The sequence below is a fragment of the Danio rerio genome, chromosome 20 (assembly GCF_052040795.2).
Source record: "Danio rerio strain M-AB ecotype USA chromosome 20, GRCz13ab, whole genome shotgun sequence".
Lineage (NCBI taxonomy): Eukaryota > Metazoa > Chordata > Actinopteri > Cypriniformes > Danionidae > Danio > Danio rerio.
Genome location: NC_141040.1, coordinates 190,001 through 211,195, shown reverse-complemented (window position 1 = coordinate 211,195; position 21,195 = coordinate 190,001). Strand labels below are relative to the sequence as shown.

Genomic DNA, 21,195 nt, shown 5'->3' with positions numbered 1-21,195 from the left:
TCAGGGGTGTTGCTGCATCAGCTGGGCCACAGGACCCCTTTAACTCTTACAGCGCCTCCAGATACAGTCGACTCTCTCCAGCCCAGAAGCTGTCCAAAAACCTGCACAAAAATGCAAAATGTTAAATTAATAGTTTATTAATATGTAATTATTTAAATCGAACTTACTTTAACTGTCATAATTTTAACCATTTATCAGGAACACCAGCAGTCACAGGACCACGGAAGACCGGATCAGGTGGAAACACTGCCCCCTCTCCCCCACACCCTGCGTAGATTACACGACTGTACCTATAGAGTATGTTTTACTTTCAAAATGGGGCATAAATTCGTCTCATTTGATGTTTTAAATTTATTTGAACATAATAAGGTGCTGCTTGTCATTCGGACAGCGCTTCTGTGTTTGTTCTTGCTGTCAAATGTGGTAAAAATGATGATAAGTGTCATGATTAAACCGCTGCGTTTAACTGCAGACTCTGTGTGATGCGCGTGCACGCGAGGGGAGTCAGCTTGTAGACTTCTTCATCTGCTCTTGCGGATGCACCAGTCACGGTTTGCAATGTGCACTGGTCACTATAGCTGATTGGAGCAGGAGCAGTTGCACTGAAAATTTTCCTTTCAAAACAGCCCAAATTTTGTCATTCTGGCAATGAACTCTTACCGCCTTTATTTCTTCTCCTTTGTTTTGAGCAAGTCAGTATTTCTGACTGACACTACTCTCATGATCATTCAGCACATCTACAATAAATTATTCCTGGATAAATAAGCACGGGGGCTCAGAGGTTACCACTGTGGCCTCACAGCAAGAAGTTCGCTGTTTTGAGTCCCGGCTGGGTCAGTTGGTGAGTCTGTGTGGAGTTTGCATGTTCTCCTCGTGTTGGCGGGGGTTTCCTCCGGGTGCTTCCCCCACAGTCCAAACACATGCGCTATAGGGGAACTGCACTAAACTGGCCGTAGTGTATGAGTGTGTGTGTGCGCGTGTGTGTGTGTATTGGTGTTTCCCAATGATGGGTTGCAGCTGGAAGGGCATCCACTGTGTAAAACATATGCTGGAATAGTTAGCGGTTCATTCCACTGTGGTGAGCCCTGATTAATAAAGGGACTAAACTGAAAAGTGAAAACACTGACTGGAGTCGCAGAACTGAGCTCATGTGTGCTGATTCCTGAGGTCCAGTTAATCACTGGAGATGCTGGGAGAAGATTACAGAATAACCAGATCTGTCTACTCTTCCATGACGACAACAATCCCGGATAACCAACATACAGTAGCATTCAGGGAACATGTTATAGGGAGGCGCGTCCTGCTGTATTATTGACTGTGCGGAGAGACATTGAGAAGAGCCTCTGGGCTACAGAGCGCGAGCACGAGCAGAGGAGGAAGAAGAGAAGAGGAAAAAAGGAAAAGAGCCTGTGTGTGTGTGTGTGTGTGTGTGTGTGTGTGTGTGAGCTCTGCAGAGGCAGGCTCGTGCACGAGTGCAGATGTTCAGCTCTGCAAACAGAGGCTCGTGCACGAGTGCAGATGTTCAGCACTGCAAACAGAGGCTCGGGCACGAGTGCAGATGTTCAGCAAGGCTGTGCAGATGTGCAGATGTGTTGCGCGTGCAGTTTAGGCTCGTGCACAATTGCGGATGTATGCCACAGCAGGCGCGTGCATCAGTGCAGATGTGTCACGAGTACAGCGTAGGCAGGCTACAGCTCGTGCTCGACTGTAAATGTGTCGGATCTACAGTATGCTCGTGCTCGAGTGCAGATGTGCACAGTTCTACAAAAGAAGCTCGCGCAGACGGCAGACCGTATGCTTCTCCTGCACAGACATGTCACGCATACTGTAGGCTGGCACGAGCGCAGATGTGGGCTCGTGCTCGAGTGCAGATGTGCCGCGCTTACAGTAGGCTCGTGCCCGTACAGTATGTTAGTTTTCCAGGAGGAGGCGGCTCGTGTGGTGCGCGCGGGTGGGTCTGTGGCCCCGCCCCTCCGCTCGGCTGTATATTTATAGGTTTATTGCAGCAGCATCTGCTCAGAGTCAGTGAGTTGAGTTTGTGTGTGTGTGTGTGTGTCAGTGAGCAGCAGCTCGCCACAGTGTTGGAGACCATGACGGAGCCGGAGCCCACGCTGGAGCAGGAGCCCACGCCGGAGCCGGAGCCCACGCAGGAGCCCACGCCGGAGCCCACGCCGGAGCCGGAGCCCACGCAGGAGCCAGAGTCAGAGCCGGAGCTGGAGCTAAAGCAGGAGAACGGCTGCACTAAAGCGAGCGAGCAGAAGTCACCGGAGGAGTTCGAGCCCCCCGAGGGCGGCTGGGGGTGGGTGGTGATGCTGGCCTCCATGTGGTGTAACGGCTCGGTGTTCGGCATCCAGAACGCCTTCGGCATCATGTTCGTGTACCTGCTAAATGAGTTCGGCTCCGAGCACGACGCCGACCTGCGCTTCAAAACAGGTAAAGGCACTTCCGCTGCTGTCGCGCTCCACGTGTGCGAGCACCGAGGAGAACTCGAGACATGTGTGTGTTAGGGCTCAACACAAACACTCACAGTGAGAGAGTTCAGTGTTGGAGACAGTCAGTTCAGTCAGAGCAGGAAACACACACACACACACACACACACACACACACACACACTGATTACAAAAACACACAGCAGGGACACATACAGTATGTGTGTGTTAAAGGCACAGTTCACCCCCAAAATGAGCATGTACACACTGTTCACCCTCCCTCAAGTGGATATAAACCTTCACGAGTTTCTTTCTCCTGTTGAACACTGAAGCAGATAGTTTGAAGAATGTTTAAAACCTGTAACCATCGACTCTGTAGTAGGAAAAATGCACTTCAGTGGTTTCTAACATCATTCACAACACCGTCCTTAGTGTTTAACAGAAGAAAGAGACTCAGAGAGGTTTAAAACAGCTGTCATGAGGGAACTATCCCTTAAACAGCTCCTGTGTCAGCAGGACGATCTCCAGAAATCCTCATATTACAGGCTTCTTAGATAAGCAGCAAAGCAGTATAGGGAACAAAAACCGTCCAGTCATTGTTTAGTCGACAGAAATAAACCCATGAGTGGAAACCTTCAACATTAAAGCTTCTCAATTCAACAAGAGACAGCGCTGGAGCTGTGGAGAGCGCTGGTGAAGGAGAGTGAGTGAGTGAGGATAGCTCAGTTCATATGTGTGTGTGTGTGTGTGTGTGTGTGTGTGTGTTATTATATGAACTCTGACTAAACACACACACACACACACACACACACTCATGTTTTGAGCAACTGTTTAGACCAGTCAGTCTTCAAGATGTCTCTGTCTGTCTGCTGTTCATTTATCAGCATGAGGCGACTGCAGCAGATGAGTCTGTTCTACATCTCTGATGAAGACGAGTGTTCAGATCACGACAGACATCCTGAAGTCACAGCAGAGTTCCCATCAGTCATTCATTCTGCCATAAATCACTCACTCACACACACTCGTCAGGCTGAAAACACTGTCAAAATCACTCCAAACCAGACCTTTCACTCATTACTGGGCTGAAACGCTGCATTTCTGCTTGATTCCTCTGAGCAGAAGTGGAGAGAGTGTGTGTTCATGTGTGGGTCAGCGGTGCTTTAAAGCGCTGCTGTTATTGTGTGTGTGAACGTCTGCACATATACAGACGTCAGTGTGTGTTTACTGCAGGTCTGTGGCGTCAGATGATCTACATCTGAACACTGATGAGCTGACGACACTGCAGACCAAACACACACTCACTCTCACACACTCACACACACACACACACACACACACACACACACACACACACACACACACACACACACACACACACACACACACACACAGACAGAAACTGAGAGTGAATCCTGCTGTGAGCTGGACATTGTGATTGTAATCAGGCTGACTGTAGGAGCAGAAGTGTGTGAAGTCATTAACACAACAGTGGTGTCGCTGTAGCCGTGGCTCTAATGCTGCAGTGTGTGTAGCGGACCCACAGGCACATGAAGCTTCTCCTCCGTCATGCTCGGTGTCCATTGCATCATCAGGTCCAGCTGTCACTCGTCCCACGCACACACACACACACACTCTATCTTTCTCACACACACCAGATACTCTCTCTCTCTCTCACACACACAGAGAGAGTTGGGTTTTCATGTTTAATGGGGACTTGCATTGCTGTTTCTAGTACTTTATCCTCGAGCGGCCCCTCACTCACTCTTGCTGTTAAAGTGTACAAACTTTATATTATAATCTAAATATAAATGAACAGCGAATGATTATAACGACATGAACATTTAACATTTACAGCATGTTAGCGTCACAGCGTGCAGCGCTCATGTTCTGCAAATCATTGCCAGTGAAGGTCAGAGTTCAGTCTACGCCAACTAAAACTGTTCTCAAAGCATCTGATCTGACTATGATCTTTATTCTTTTAAAGGTTTTGTTCAATTCCTAAACACGTTGACAGTGTTTTAGTTGATGGTGGAGCTATAAGGGGTCTAGAACGGCCCCTGGGTGTTTCCCATAATGGTGTTTCTATTGTACAGGCTTTATATGCGCTCCCCTCCCCAAAACTCTACCTCTAAACCAAACACTTTTCCTTATTATGAGCCCGCTTCTTCATGAGGACCAACAAAATGTCCCCACATGGTCAAAATTGACTGGTATTGCTATACTGAATACCTGGATCACACTAGGCATGGGCCGGTATAAGATTCTGACGGTGTGATAATCTTGGTTGAAAATATCCTGGTTTGACAGTGTTGTGATTTCTGCTCTACAATATATTCTTTTTAAGTGTCTGAGTAAAAACAGGGTTTCTGCAGGTTTCATTACATCAAATTTAAGACCTTTTTAAGACCATTATCAATGACATTTCAGACTATCACAGGGCAAAATGCTCATAATGTTCTGTAATATACAGTTGATTTCTTTATTTGCCCAATTAAAATTAAGTTGTTTCTCAGCCACATATTTTAAATAATGTGTCAAAACAAGCAAAAACTAGTTATATACATATATTTTACTAGCACAACCTTCCTCTAAAAAGATGAGTTTTATAAGCTATAATAAACAAATGTATGCACAAAGTAAGTTACATTTTTTAAAATATACTTTTGTTTCCTAATGTGCAATACAATATTTTCAGAATGCTGAGGTCTAAATCAAGTTAATATTTATTTTGAGGGTATCTACACCTTAACCTTCTAGATTATTTTAAAATGCTATATATAAAGAACTGTATTTTGGTGTCATTTATTTAATTGACAATGAGATGCTAATCTAGAAGTCTTCTGAAAATCAAATCAAAACTAAATATTTTTCACAAATGCAATGTAGCATAAACAGTATTAAAAAGCTTTAATAAACAGCATTTATGCTCAACATAAATTTATGCATAAAAAGAGGAAATATTAAAGCAAACTGCTAAATAGTTAATAAATGTTCATTTTGTTAAGCGTTTTTTTGATGGATTTGTTGGTTGTACTGATTGGCTATAACTTTACATGGAGAATTAGTGATAATGATGACCTGTTTAAAACTATTTAAGACCCAGAACAGCATATTTCAGTGCACAACTTTTTGCCCCTTTAAACACATTATATTTTATTTTATATTAAAACATTTAAAATATTTTGGAGCAGTAAACATGTCACACTTTTCGTATTTTTTCTGCTGGCGATACTGTTTTCCTAAAAAGCTAAAAAAAATGTAAATAAAAAATCGAACACACCTTATGAACGATATAGCAGAAGTTTTTCCCACCACACTCACATGTTGGTGCCAGCGAGGGTCAGAGGTCTCTCATCTGCTGTCTGGGCAGAGCGGCTTCATGTGTTCTCACTCTGCTTTTGCTCTGTGCTTCACTGCACTTTAATGCAGAACAGAGTCGTGTATGTTTGGGTACCTCAGTGTGTTGTTCAGCACTCGTACATTCATACAGCACAGCAGAGCACACTCATGTCAATCACAAACACACACAGCTTAAACCACAAACTCATGTAAACCACAAACACTCAGCTGCTGATTCATTCACAAACCTGTCCGGATAGCCACATACACCACATTCATCTGCTACATTTAATATACAAGCTGATCTTCTGCTGTGTGTATTGACAAAAAGCTGGAGTAGATCAAGATCATAGATCAAGATACTCAACCTGATGTAAACTTACTACAGCAACCTTTATAACCACACACCAGCCTCTCATAGACCCTGAAGCTGCATAGGAAGCACTCATAACCCTTTAGTAAGCATTGAGAGCGTGATGATGAGCTGTGCTGACCTCAGATCAGTGTGTGTGTGTTGATCCAGGACTCAGCATGTTTGTCTTGGCCAGTGTTTCGATTCTCTCTGATCCTGGACTCATGTACAGACTCAACATTGTTTGCAAACAAGTTACTTTGTCGAGTCATCTTACTTTGCAGCACTTGGCTTTCAGCTTCGTAGGTTTTGATTACAAAATGCAGCATGAATGTGTTTTAATGGTTTACTTTAGCTGAAAGATTGAAGTGAACAGCACAGCAGATGTCTTATTACAGTGTGATAACAGGTTAAGCAGAATATTAGACTTTACTTCAGTCACCTACAGGTCCTGTGAAATCTAAATCAAGTGTTTTAGGTGTTAGTCTTAATCTATGAGCTAATGTGTCTCTAAAGCAGTGACAAAATGCACATTTAGAGGATATAAACCTGACGTAAATATCCAAAGTTTGTCACTTCCGCTTAAATATATCAACAATTTCATTGCCGTCGCCTTATAGTTCAGTTTCTCTTCAAATCTTCTGACCAATCAAATGCTCTCTAGTGTCTGATATGCCCCGCCCCCTTCTTCTCATTGGCTTTTCATTTGATACGCTTCAGCCCGACCACTCTCGCTGACAGAGCTGCGATAAAAGCAACACGCTATTGGCTGTTTTGAAAAGGGGAGGGGCTACTCTGCCCTGTCAAATTTTCTAGTAAAGTCCACTATTAGGGTTTACAGTGTGTGCAGGACAACACACGTACATGTTCAGTTGTTAAGCTTGTATTGAGTGCTAATATTAAACACATCTCACTTGCTGTTTTTAGCTGAACTCAACACTGATGTGGAAAGACAAGTGTTCCTCTGTAACGTGTGCTTCATTATTGTCAGCGTGCTCACGTCTGATGCAGATAATCTGTGAGTTCTGTTTGTGTATGCAGCTGAACTCTCTCTCCGTGTGTGTGTTATCGGCACAGTTGTGTTCATGTGCTGATAAAGACACACGGCTCGTCCCGCGGCCTCAGAGGCAGATAAGAGCTGTGATGAACAGAGAAGCTCTTCCTCTTGTCAGTCTCATGTTGCGTCCCAAATGACACACTACACACACTCTGCACTAATACACTCAACTGCTGTGCTTGAGTTTAGCGTCGTCCCACACGGAACATTCATTTCTTAACTAACCAGAGATGCCAGATTAGTGAAACAAATGACCAAACTATCAAATAGCTGTCAAGACTACAACCACATCCTCCATCATCAGGCAGCGTAATCTGCTCTGTAAGATCTGAACATTCAACAATCGAAAAATAAACCCTTACGTTTCATTCATTCATTTATTTCATTTTCTGCTTAGTTTTCCTTCATTAATCAGGGGTCGCCACAGAGGAACGAACCACCAACTATTCCAGCACATGTTATTATGCAGCAGATGCCCTTCCAGCTGCAACACAGCACTTGGAAACACCCATACTCACTTATTCACACACACACACACACACACACTCATTTAGTTGATCAGTTCCCCTATAGCGCATGTGTTTGGACTGTGGGGGAAACCGGAGCACCCGGAGGAAACCCACACCAACACGGGGAGAACATGCAAACTCCACACAGAAACACACACTGACTCGAACCTGAGACCTTCTTGCTGTGAGGCGACAGCACTACCCACTGTGCCACCATGTTGCGAACCCTCGCTTTTATAAAAGTGAAATGAAGTAGACAGTACAGCTCCTCCCCTTCATCTCTGCCTCTTCACCCTCTACAGAAGCTCCTCCCATTCATCAACAGCAGCTCCTCCTCTTCATCATAAGCTTGTCCCCTTCATGCCCCTCCCATTTTGAGCAGCTCCTCCTCTTCATCATTTGATACAGTAATGATGGTTGGAGTCTTATCTCACTGGCAGATCATTCAGGGTTGCCCGGAGAGGAGAGGTATCTGAAGCTCATCAGCTGGCCACTGGAGTACCTCAGGGATCTGTTCTAGGTCCCCTACTATTCTCTATTTACACCATACCACTGGGAGCCGTCATCTAATCACATGGTTTCTCTTATCATTGCTAGAAGTGAACAGAAGTTGAATGTCTTTCAAGGGCAAATACATATCTTCTTGATTGAATAGGAACAAACACAACAAACAAAGCCTGTTCTCTACATGCTAGAATACTACATGTCTATAAAGGCCACCAGTTCAATGAAGAACAAACTGCACATCTGCATACAAGCCTGTCCATAACTTCACTTGAGTTTAACACAAAGGGATTCTCCTCAGCTGGGTAAAGGAACATCTCAAAATCAGGCATTTCAGAAATGTTCAGAATTTGGACAGAGGTTGATGACCAAATGACCACCCTGCTGCACCTTCAGGAGACCCTGATACATGTCAGTGTTGGATATCACAGAGAACCATAAACATCTTCAAGCAACAGGGTTCACTGAAGACTGAATTATATTTAAAGAAGCCCAGAAACAGTGTATTTATCATCTAAATACCATTATAAATATAACGCTCTGGAGACTGTTATTTTGTGTTATTTGTCATTAAAACATGATCAATAATAAAGCGGGGAAAGGGTTTCAGCTCAAGCCCCTCTGAAGACCTGTGTTTGGCTCTGCTCCAGCGGTATCTGACCTGACCAGACGCCTCTACAGACCACACTCATTATCTGAGGAGATCAGACGCTACAGCAGAAACACAACCAGTCCTCAATTAGTCTCGTTTCAGACCCGAATCATCAATCTTAAACCCCATCAGCATCGTCCAGCTCTATTTAGCTCTATTTAGTCTTGTATTTAAGATATATGCATTTGAATTGCATGTAAACCTTTCATTTCGGTTAGATGATTAGAACAAAAACTCCTTTTAAGATTGAAAATATGGCTGTTATAGCATGCTGCATCATTCATTAATTCAGGCCATGGTGTAATAATGAAGCTAATGTGGTTTAATACACAACCGGGTTTACATATTTATCAACAAATCCCTTTTGTCTGAGCTGAACTAAATGAGTTCTGCTGGATTCTCAGCTAGTCGTAGATTACCCATCTATAAGTGTTCACAGATAAATGTTATTACTTTCACAGTTGATGCTAAAACAGAATAATCCAAGTACAAGGACATATTTTGATGCGATTCAGGATAAGTCTGCAGTGTTTTGATTGTGTGTGATGAGTTTAGTTTCAGATTTATTTCAGACAAGTTTTAACAAGTGTGTGATGATTCAGGTCACACAGTCGTAAATATTCCCGCTGACACTGCAAAACTACAACAGAAACTGCACAGATTATTCCATCACAGCGCACTATATAAGCTTATGGTCCACTCGTCTCATTATTGCTGGGTCAGTCAGTGTGGGTTGTGTGTGGATGCTGATCTCTCACAAACAGAAAAGCACAGTGTGTCGGTCAGGCCTCCCATATATGAGGCAGCTATTGGTCATCTGTGGTGATTTTCCAGATCTCCTCATCAATGTCACGTGCTGGTGTACGGAGAGACTCTTTCCTCCTCCATGTAAACACTGGTCCGTCACTGGCCTTGGCTTTATCGTCAGGTGGAGTCAGTGATAGAGACACGTGCATCGCTGCACATGCGAGTTAATCGTCAACACGGCGTTTGATCTGTGTTGACACGCGCTGTAGGTGAAGGTTCCTGCCAGATAAACAGCTCTGGCAAACAGCGAGCACCAATCACTGAGGAATGGCATCATCAGCCTATATCAACAGCCCTCTGTGGGAAAGTAGACCTGACTGGTGTCCTGCTGGACCAACACCGATAGAGAAAACACACAAGCACAGTAACATCGGGAAAGTGTGGGTTATTATATGTCCAGACCCCTAAACCCAATTCTCACAGGAAACCTGGCAAACTTCAAAACTTCAAAAGTCAAAACACACAGTGAAGTATGAATGTGGAAGGTAAAGAGTTAACCTCAAATATTCTGTCGTGAACAATAGGGTCCTGGCAGTGTGGTCCTAGAAACACGTTCCAGCCTGTCTGGCTGTGCAGGAATTGGCCAAGTCAGGCCTGGATGAGGCTCAGTATTGCAGGTATTCCTGCTCATCTGCCTTCTGATGTAGTTTCTATTTCTGGGTCAAGAAGTGGGTCAAAAACTTTCAAAATTGTCCTTAGACAAGAACGGGTGCTGCTGAAGAGTTTTAGCAAAACTTTGGTGAAAGGTGTTGATCCTCTTCAGATGCTGACTGCTGTAGTAGAGCAGCCTTTCAGCACACATCCAGTTTAAAGGCACCATGAAAGTAAAGATGGTTCATTTCTCCTGTCGTGACTGTCACACACTCAATATGGGTGTCAATATGAGATGAGAAAAAATTAGGGTAGTGCATGATTTTGTGCTTTGGGAACCCATTGGATTGGATTGGATTGAATAACAAAATGAAAGAAGACGAATGGATGAAACAAGACAGAACCCCATAGCCCCACCTTAAATGATTAATAGCTCCGCCCTAAAGGCATTCCATGTGACCAGAAGTGCAGAAAAGTCATTTCGAGGGGGCGGGGAAGGTTCTGATGTTTGAATAAAGATTTTGAGGGTAAAGTAATTTTCACTGAATGATGAAGTGCACAGACACATCGTTTATAACGAGCACTGCTACAAATGAAAATAAAAGTACATTTTCATTTCATCCCGACTTAGGATTGAACCTGGGATCAATACCAGACAGAGTTTTGAATCCAGCTGAATGGGTTAATTGTGCTGCTGAAGTGGTAAATGCGTGTATATTGGCACGGTTGACCTGCAGCGTGAGCTGGAGTAGAGCTGTTCTCCACATTTTCTCCAGGGATTTTCTTTTTAAATGAAAAAAACTAGCAGAGCCAGATTTTCTAACCACCAACATTCCAACCATCTCTAGAAGTTGCAAAGCTCTCAATAAACCAGTTCTGTCTCACCGCCAACATCTGAGGAGCGGAGGGTTTCATTCGTGCAGCTGGTGATGTGTCTTCAGGCTGTACTCCAGACACTGCTGAGAGACACGTGTAGATGAATATACATCCAAACCTTTCTGAAGACTAGCCTTTACATTGTGCTCGTCTGGAAAATGCGTATTGATAGGTATTTGGTCTAAGAAAAGCATTGCAGTGTACATATGTGCTGCGCTCATTCCTCTCAATAACGAACAAACCAGACAGATTAAAGAGAGAATACCAGTATAAGAAGCATCTGATCAGAGCCATGCAGACATGATAACACTGCTAAATAATAAAGGCAGCGTCACTTTCAGTTAGAGGTGAACTTCCCATAAATCAGACCTCCAGTGTTTGCTATTGCTCAAGTCTGACCTCGATGGACTGAACAGAAGAAACAAACTGGAGCCCGTTTCTACATTGAAGAGGGCGGAGCCTCAGAGCCACATCCACCAATCACAGAGTCACGTTTACCAGCTGGAGTAAACTCATTCAGCTTCCTGGAAACTCTGAACAGCTGTGTTCTGGCCTGATTCACGTCAGTATAACATCACACCGGTGCATTGCAGCTTCACAGTCCTGGGTACAGTGATTGCCACTCTGTGATGTCAAAAACCTTCAACAAAAACACCTTCAACTAGTACATGTGAGATATAAAGAGAAAACATATCACTTTTCAAAAGCAGGGTCAGGGTCACTCTCATGTTTTAGGAAGACTCGTCTCAGTGCCAGATCCCAGAAGTTCTAAACTCTAAACCTCTGAGCAGGACTGTGTACCGGCCTCTCTTCATTCAGCCAGCGCCAGACCCTCTAGCTCTGAAATGACCCGTAATGCTTGCCAGCTGTGTGCGTCTTCCAGCACAGTCCTCCATAAAGCCATGCAGATGCACAGCACATGTTCAGGCGAGTTCTGCAAAGTCATCCCGAGGACAGAGCAGGAGCGAAGCGTCCGCTAATGAGCTCAGGAAACGAGCAGAGCCTCAGCCGCGGCCATAAAGCCGTCTGTGATCTTCAGGAACGGCTGTGGGTCAGCGGATGAAGCCCTGAAGCCCCACTGAGCCTCATAAAGCGGACGGGCTTGTGTTAAAGCTGCTCTCACCCTGCGTCTGCTGTCTAATGTCCATTCCAAATCTGATTTGTGAAACCGCTCTTCCCCGGTTGTCGTCGTGGTCAACTCCTCTCTGCGCCTCAAGTCCACCAACAAACACGATGAGCTAACTGGACAAACTGGTTGCAGTGGGAAAGCCCTCCACATGGAGGTAAGCGGTCAGCCGGTAAACGCCAAAGGAACGCCGTCATACCGCCCTGTAGTGTTCGTTTAAAAAAATGAAATGCAGCCATACGTACCTCCGGCTACATAATTCACAGTCTCCAGACACGTCCACAGGACTGTAGTGTGCATCCACTACATGTTCCTCAGAGGAGTCTTAAACCCTCTGCTATTTTTACCTCCAGCACCATCTTCAAATCACTTGTGGAGCGATGCTCAAATACAAACATGAGACGCAGCACCATGGCCAGAGTCCTCCATCAGGGGGATATTTATAGTGGCCAGGACTTAAAGAGGATGAGTTAATGACTCTCACTAACACCAAGTTAGCAAGATGGATTTCTACAGCACCTTTCACAGAGAAGACGTCACACAGTGCTTTACTGCAATACAACACAGATCAAAACTGGTTAAAACCCAACTGCAAATAACAGCAGATGCAGATCCAGCTCTGGTAATTAAACGCTTGTCCAACACGATGTGTCCTTAGCTGTTTTAATGAGAGACAGTGGTGTTCTGTGTGCTCATTCACAGTCTCTTTATAGTCATGCCACAATAGCAGAGTTAGATCATCAAACACTGAGGAGAAATGAAGAGGGCAGCACAGACATTCTGAAACACTACAGGAGACGCATCACAGAGCTGTAATCGCCGCTATTATTGTTAAAATACATTTAGTTTTTATATCGTTCAGAGAAACTCAAGACCGTGATGAAACAAAACCCTGTGAGAAAGTAGACTAGACTTTATATTGCTGAAGCACTTTGTCCTCTAACTACACTATCAGGTGAATATCGGAGACACGAGCACTCTGTGGACTTGAGGATAGCGTGCTCCGTCTTATCAGCGAGGGTGATGGTGTAGATGATGATCATTAATAGCTGTGAATGCAGAGGCTGTGGTTAACCCTGTCCAGGTTAATATCTGCCTTTATCAGGGAGTGTCTCTGATGACCCCGACACACAGGACACACAGATCACTGCGCTCGCTCCCGCGCCTCACACACTCAAGTGTTGGGGAAGTGCTGCATGTTTGCAGGAAGTCTTCACTCAGGAAGAGGAGAAGATAAATCAGACAGAGGAGACAGAGAGACACGACACTGAACATCACTGAGGAGCAGCTTTCCATCACCACACACACACACACACACACACACACACACACACACACGTTTTTCCCTGAGGTGGCCTACATTTCCTCTGGTCTAACTCCACCACTGAAGGCTTTTGTGAGTCAGTCATGGAGTCATTTAAGCGAATCAGTCTGATGACAGACCTCAGCTCAGACAGAGGCCTAATGGTTAGTGAGCTGGACTAGTTAGGCAAAGGTTACAGGTTAAATCAGGAGATCAGGCTTCTGGCTACTCTGTTATCCAGACGTCTTCATTTAAACTGTACATTCAGCAGAATATATTTCCATTATTCCTTTAAAGTCAGCAGGAAATGAATGTTCAGATTGTGTTTTTCCTCTTACCGAGACGTACATCCTCTCGAAACTGTCCTGACGTAAATAAATAAATGTAGGACGGTGCATGAGCCTGTTCTCTGGGAACCGGCTGGATCTCCACCTTAAATGACTGATAGTTCCACCTTAAATGACTGATAGCTCCACCTTAAATGACTGATAGCTCCACCTTAAATAACTGATAGCTCCACCCTAAGTGACTGATAGCTCCACCTTAAATAACTGATAGCTCCACCTTAAATAACTTATAGCTCCACCTTAAATGACTGATAGCTCCACCTTAAATGACTGATAGCTCCACCTTAAATGACTGATAGCTCCACCTTAAATAACTGATAGCTCCACCCTAAATGACTGATAGCTCCACCTTAAATAACTGATAGCTCCACCTTAAATAACTGATAGCTCCACCTTAAATAACTGATAGCTCCACCTTAAATGACTGATAGCTCCACCTTAAATGACTGATAGCTCCACCTTAAATGACTGATAGCTCCACCTTTAATGACTGATAGCTCCACCTTAAATGACTGATAGCTCCACCTTAAATGACTGATAGCTCCACCTTAAATAACTGATAGCTCCACCTTAAATGACTGATAGCTCCACCTTAAATGACTGATAGCTCCACCTTAAATGACTGATAGCTCCACCTTAAATAACTGATAGCTCCACCTTAAATGACTGATAGCTCCACCTTTAATAACTAATAGCTCCAACCTAAATGACTGATAGCTCCACCCTAAAGGACTGATAGCTCCGCCCTAAAGGACTGATAGCTCCACTCTAAATGACTGATAGCTCCTCCCTATAGGACTGATAACTCCGCCTTGAAGGCAATTAATGTGACCAGAGGTGAAGAGCAGTTGTTTTGAGGGGGAGAATGTTATAATCATTTAAAGATTCTGATGGCAAATAAATTTGTACTAAATATTGGAGTGCACAGACACATCAATTATAACAAGCATATATTTATTTAGAGAGCTGTGGGCATATAAAAATAAGAAGAGTACATTTAGATTTCATTCTGACTTTACAGCTCTCACACTCAGTTCTGAACAAGACAGTTAATATTCAGTAATGTTACTGTTCTGGCCTCACCTCACTCGCTCTAGATCGGAGACTGTGTGTGTGTGTGTGTGTGTGTGTGTTTTGTTGGTGTATTTTCATCATCTCCTCATGAATGCACATTGTGTTGAACATCATGTAAGTTGAGCTTCTGTTCTGCCTCAGTTCTGGTGAAGCAGCAGGATGAGTGTGTTGTGTGTGTGGTGTTCTTTAAGGAAGTGTGTGTGTCTAATAACCAACACATGACCATCACATGATCGCTCTTACTTCCCGTGTGAAACTGCTGTATGAAGGCCAAAATACACTGCGCCCGCATAGTGTTCACAGCACTCAGTGGATTCAGTTCAGTATTTTCCTAAAGTTTACACACTGAAACATCCACAATGACAAGGGGAAAGACCACTCCACTGCTGCGCCTTGCCTTTATCAAAGCCAGAAACCTCTGTGTGGATTATGGATGCGCTTCAGCATGACCTGCGACAGCCTCCATCAGGGGTGTCCATACGCCAGTGGATGTGCTCCGGTTTCCCCCACAGTCCAAACACATGCGCTATAGGGGAACTGATCAACTACACTGACCACAGTCTATGAGTGTGTATGGGTGTTTCCCAGTGCTGGGTTGCAGCTGGAAGGGCATCTACTGTGTAAAACATATGCTGGAATAGTTGGTGGTTCATTCCACTGTGGTGACCCCTGATTAATAAAGGGACTAAGCTGAAAAGAAAATAATGAGTGAATAAACACTGTCTGTTTCTCTTGTGTGTGTGTGTGTGTGTGTGTGTGTGTGTGTGTGTGTGTGTGTGTGTGTGTGCAGCATGGGTGGGCTCTCTGTCGATGGGCATGATCTTCTTCTGCTCTCCAATCGTCAGCGTGTTCACGGATCTGCTGGGCTGTCGGATCACGGCTGTGGGGGGAGCTGCAGTGGGCTGTGTGGGGCTGCTGGCCAGTTCATTCGTCACGTGAGTACAGCTTACTCCACCTGCAGACCAACGCTGACGCTGACACACCAGCCCTCATACACACATCATCTCATCTCATGGTGTATATTAGCGTCTCTTCTGTTCTGTTTGTGTCTCATCTCGTCTGCTTTCATTTGTCTCATCTTTCCTCCTCTTGTCTTCTCTAGACTTGTCTTGTGTTTCCCCGTCTTGTCTTCTTTACCTCGTCTCGTCTCTGTCTCGTATTTCTCATCTCATTTTGTCTGGTCTGCTTAAATCTCGTGTTTTCTCTCGTCTCTCATCGCCTCTTCCTCAGCTGAGGGTGAACTCTTGAAGCAGCATTGTTGTGTGTGCAGGTCTCTGGGCCCGATGTACTTCACCTACGGGATAGTGTTCGCGTGTGGCTGCAGTTTTGCGTATCAGCCGAGTCTGGTGATCCTGGGCCACTACTTCAAGCGCAGGCTGGGTCTGGTGAACGGCATCGTGACGGCGGGCAGCAGCGTGTTCACCATCACGCTCCCGTACATGCTGTCGGGCCTGCTGAAGAGCGTGGGGCTGTACCACACGCTGCGGGTGCTGGCCATCTTCATGTTCATCCTCATGCTGGCCGGACTCACCTACAAACCCCTGCTGCCCAAACCCGTCAGCAGCAGCAAACCCGGCAGCCGCTGCCCTCCGCTCAGCAGGATCTTCAACGTCAACATCTGGAAGTCTCTGGGCTACCGCATATGGGCCTTCGGCATCCCGGCGGCCCTCTACGGGTACTTTGTGCCTTACGTTCATCTGGTGAGTGCTCAGACCGCCTGACATCTTAAACAAGACAGACAGGCAATATGAAGATTTGCTTCTGCTAGAGCTGATCAGACAGGTAGTTTAGCCACTATTACCAGTTTAACAAACTATTAACATCATCTAAAATTAGTCTGATGAATATCTGTATAGGGGCGGCGCAGTGGCGCAGTAGGTAGTGCTGTTGCCTCACAGCAAGAAGGTCGCTGGTTCGAGCCTTGGCTTAGTTGGCATTTCTGTGTGGAGTTTGCATGTTCTCCCTGCGTTCGCGTGGGTTTCCTCCGGGTTCTCCGGTTTCTCCCACAGTCCAAACACATGTGGTACAGGTGAATTGGGTAGGCTAAATTGTCCGTAGTGTATGTGTGTGTGTGTGAATGTGTGTGTGGATGTTTCCCAGAGATGGGTTGCGGCTGAAAGGGCATCCGCTGCGTAAAAACTTGCTGGATAAGTTGGTGGTTCATTCCGCTGTGGCGACCCCTGATTAATAAAGGGACTAAGCTGACAAGAAAATGAATGAATGAATGTCTGTATACTGGAATGGAGCTTAGATGTTTTTACTTCTATTATTGGCCAAAAGCATGATCCAGGCATGTCAGAAAGGTTTCTCAACCACACTGAAACATCAGGACACACTCACACCTTCTTCCTCAATATACAATAATAAATAATAATAATAATAATAATAATAACATAATAATGATAATAATAATATAATAATAATAATATAATAATAATAATAATAATAATATAAAAATAATAATAATAAAATAATAAGAATATTAATATAATAAGAATATAATAATAATAATTATAATAATAATAATATAATCCATAATAAAAGCTCAATGAAATGACCCCAAGATTTCCCTCAGGCCATTGGCAGATAATTCAGCTTATTTTAGGGAAAACTCTCTTCATTAATTCTGAACACATCACTACATGTTCTGCTTGTCTAGAAATGCTTCTGGATTTAAGAGTTTGTTGATATTTTGACTAGAAACAGGACAGACAGTCTAACGGTGTGTTCACACTGAAGGCGGTGAGAGTGTCAAAGTTGTCTGTGGCCGCCCTGGCGACAACACGGTCTGCCTCCCGCTCCCCCAGCCAGAGCGTCAAGATTCACTAAACTGATCTGGGATATAGAGGAGCCGCAAATCAGTCACATTCCCACATAAAACCTGCTTCTAGTGTGAAAACACTGTTGATCAAACTCCAATCGATTGAAGATCGAGCTGTTGTGTGCTGTGTGACTCTGAACATTAGATTAGATTAGATTCAACTTTATTGTCATTACACATGTACAAGTACAATGCAACGAAATGCAGTTTAGGTCTAACCAGCAGTGCAACAGCAGCAAGTGCAGGATACAGGAATAAGTTAAAAAGTGCAGTTATAGAAAACTATGGTGATATTTACAGATGGAGGTTCATGTCTGAGATATTCTGAGGCAGCAATACTGTTTTGTACTGTCGTTAGCATGAGATTCCTGCTTTAAAGAAGAAAATAGCCTTAATGCACATCAGTCACTTTATAAATGTTTGTTCCTGTAAGAAAACATCGTAAATAATTGGCAATAATCAAACCCTTGGGAACAGCTGTGGTCAGATCTACAGTTCACAGTGGCTGTGTTCTCTGGACTCCTCTTAGGCGGTGGACCTCTGCATGAAGTTTATTTATGAAGTAATTTCGAGAGGATCACATGCTCATGATTGATCACAGCCGGTCCTGCATAACCAATTCATGATTGACCAATCACACGATTCCTAAGCTACTATAAATACCCTGAGCTGCATATTACAGCCATCTACATTTTGAAGAATCCCCTTCTTCCTCTACTCCTCCTCCTCCTTTCCTAGATGTATGGCACGGTGGCCCAGTGGTTAGCAGTGGTTAGCCGGTGTGTTTTGTCTGCTGCAGGCAGAGGTGCTGATGTTGACGGTGTCCCGCTGTGCGCTCTAGAGACTCGAGTCCTCCATCTGACCCGGCGCTGCTCTGCACAAACACCAGCTCAGTCTCTGCAGGATCTGTGGAGCGCGGGTCAGAGGGAAGAGGAGCTGTTTGTGCTGTCAGCTGATGTCCCGCCGGACGGCTCCGCTTTCAGACCATCTCTGAGCGAGTGTGTGTCGGCGGTGGACAAACACACATGTCAGCGTGTGGCCGAGGTGAAACACTTCAGTCAAAACACCAACACTCTGAGTGCGGGCTGTTCTGCGGATCTGGCCTGGACAGGTTTGAGGAGCGCCGTGTTCCTGCTGCTCCTCTGTTATTGTTGACACAGTCCGCCGTTAGCATGCTTTATTAGCCAGAGCTGATCACACGCTACAAAGCGGACTGCACTCCGGAGAGGAGATACGCCAACAGCTACACCTCAGCACAGCATGTTCTGGACATCAAGTGTACCACATTTACCTCAAGGGGTAGTTCACCCTGGAGGAGTCCTGTTCACTCACTCATGCGGGATGTAGAACAGTACAGCGCTGCTGGGGGACCCGTCCCTTTGAGTGTGTGTGGAGACAGTCATGATGGTGTTCCTCGACAAGTGCACTGAGGTGTGTGTGTGTGAGGAGACTGCAGGAAGTGTGTGTTGTCGTGATGAGCAGGCGTTTCTCCACACGCTGAGCTCAGCAGATATGAGAAATGCAGACGAGCACTTTCAGCAGTCAGAGTCCAAACTCCAGTGTTTAATGAGCAGATCAGCCTGATAAACAGCGCTTCACACCTGCAGCTGAGGCCGCTTAACTGTCCAGCACATCCACTCTGCTCACCACGTCTGAAAGACTGACTCCAGAGAGTGTGTGTGTGTGTGTGTGTGTGTGTGTGTGTGTGTGTGTGTGTCAGACATCACCGATCTGTTTATTCATTCATTTTCTTTTCGGCTTAGTCCCTTTATTAATCTGGGGTCGCCACAGCAGAATGAACCGCCAACTATTCCAGCATATGGATCTGTTGATCCATTTATTCTGAGATCAGGATAGAGCACACACCCTGAAATCATCCATCATTGATGTAAACAGTGTGTGTGTGTGTGTGTGTGTGTGTGTGTGTGTGTGTGTGTGTGTGTGTGTGTGTGTGTGTGTGTGTGCTTGCTGGCATCCGCTGCTGATCATTGATTTCCACACAGACCGGCACTTTCACAATATCAACAAAACCTCATGTGTCTTATCCAAAACCTCACTCTGCTGAGAGAGACGCAGTGTTCAGTGTGTTCAATACAGCGAGACTAAAGCTGTCCGAGACCCTCATCAGACCCTCCGTGTGCACATCCAGCTCTCCACATCCCTCTAATGAGCTCCAGCCTGCCTGCCTGCCTGGGGTTCATCTGGATTTGTTAAGCAGTAAAACACTGTGGTTGTGTGTGTGTGTGTGTGTCTGTGTGTGTGTGTGTGTGTGTGTGTGTGTGTGTGTGTGGGGGCCGCTCCTTTCTCAGCTTTCAGATTGGTGTGTTTTGGAGGCGGATTCAAACGCCCAGAACCCTCTAGAGCTGCTGTGTGTGTGTGTGTGTGTGTGTGTGTGTGTGTGTGTGTGTGTGTGTGTGTGTGTGTGTGTGTGCGCGTGTGCGCGTGTGTGTCTTTGTATTTGTGTCGATGTATGTGTGTGCATGTCTGTGTTTGTGTGTGTGCACTCATGACAAATAGCTGTCACACGTATCTGTGTGTGCACGCATTCATGACAATCACTCACACACACACACACACATGCTGGGCTGCAGGAAACAGGTTCAGGTGTCTGTTTAGAGTAACGGGCCCCTTTTTCCTGCCTGTTCATGCCAAGTGAGTTCCTGTATATTCTTAACACGCACACACACACACACACACACACACACACACACACACACACGCACACACACACACACACACCGGTGATGACCCTGTAGATGTTTGTTGATGTGTCCGGCAGAGATGGTGCTGTGTGAAACTCTTCTTCTGGGCAGGTCGGAGCTCTCTCTCTGCTCCTCCGGGCTCTGCGCTGGTTAAGGAAAATTTTAATTGAACCTAAAAACAAAAGCAATTGGCTTCAGATTGGCAAGCAAAATTCAGGACATTGCAATCTGCAGATCCTGGGAACTTCTGCTGTCTTCCTCAACACGTGCATCTCCAGTGCGCTCCTGATGGATGAGCCAGAGAGTGTCCCACAGAAGCTGTCCTCTCCCTCTCCAGGCAGGCGGGCAGGAGTCCTGTTTTCCAGGATCTCCATCAGCAGCCGTTGCCCTCTGACCTCCCGCAGGAGCCGTCTCAGTGTGATCGCTCTCTGACAGTGTTGTTGACGCACAGGTTCAGCCTGATCAGCTCAAAACATCTCTGTGTCTCACTCATACCTGTTTTCCCAGGAGTCTCCTGTATCCCACACTCGCCTCCCGCCATCCTCTGGCTCTGTGGTTTCTCCTGGTATGGTCTATTCTAGTTACGAGGCGTCGCTCTTTGCTCTTGTTTGTCAAGTGGGCAGAGATAAGGAGTGACGGTGTACGCATACTTCATGAGTTTAGTGGTGTGATCTATAATATTGCTGATCACTGCACAGTTTGATCA

General features: G+C 45.2%; 1 protein-coding gene across 2 annotated transcripts in view; it reads left to right on the top strand.

Annotated features, from left to right (window-relative positions):
• The first annotated feature begins 2,014 nt into the window (after positions 1 to 2,014).
• The window catches only part of slc16a10 (solute carrier family 16 member 10), a 25,507-nt gene continuing 6,326 nt past the window's right edge, over positions 2,015 to 21,195 (top strand). Inside the window, exons 1-4 of one of the 2 annotated variants that reach the window (XM_087297536.1) lie at positions 2,019 to 2,134; positions 2,184 to 2,433; positions 15,757 to 15,901; positions 16,237 to 16,666. In XM_087297536.1, the coding sequence (XP_087153662.1) occupies positions 2,310 to 2,433; positions 15,757 to 15,901; positions 16,237 to 16,666 (699 nt within the window). In that variant the 5' untranslated portion in view covers positions 2,019 to 2,134; positions 2,184 to 2,309. 2 annotated transcript variants of the gene reach the window in all.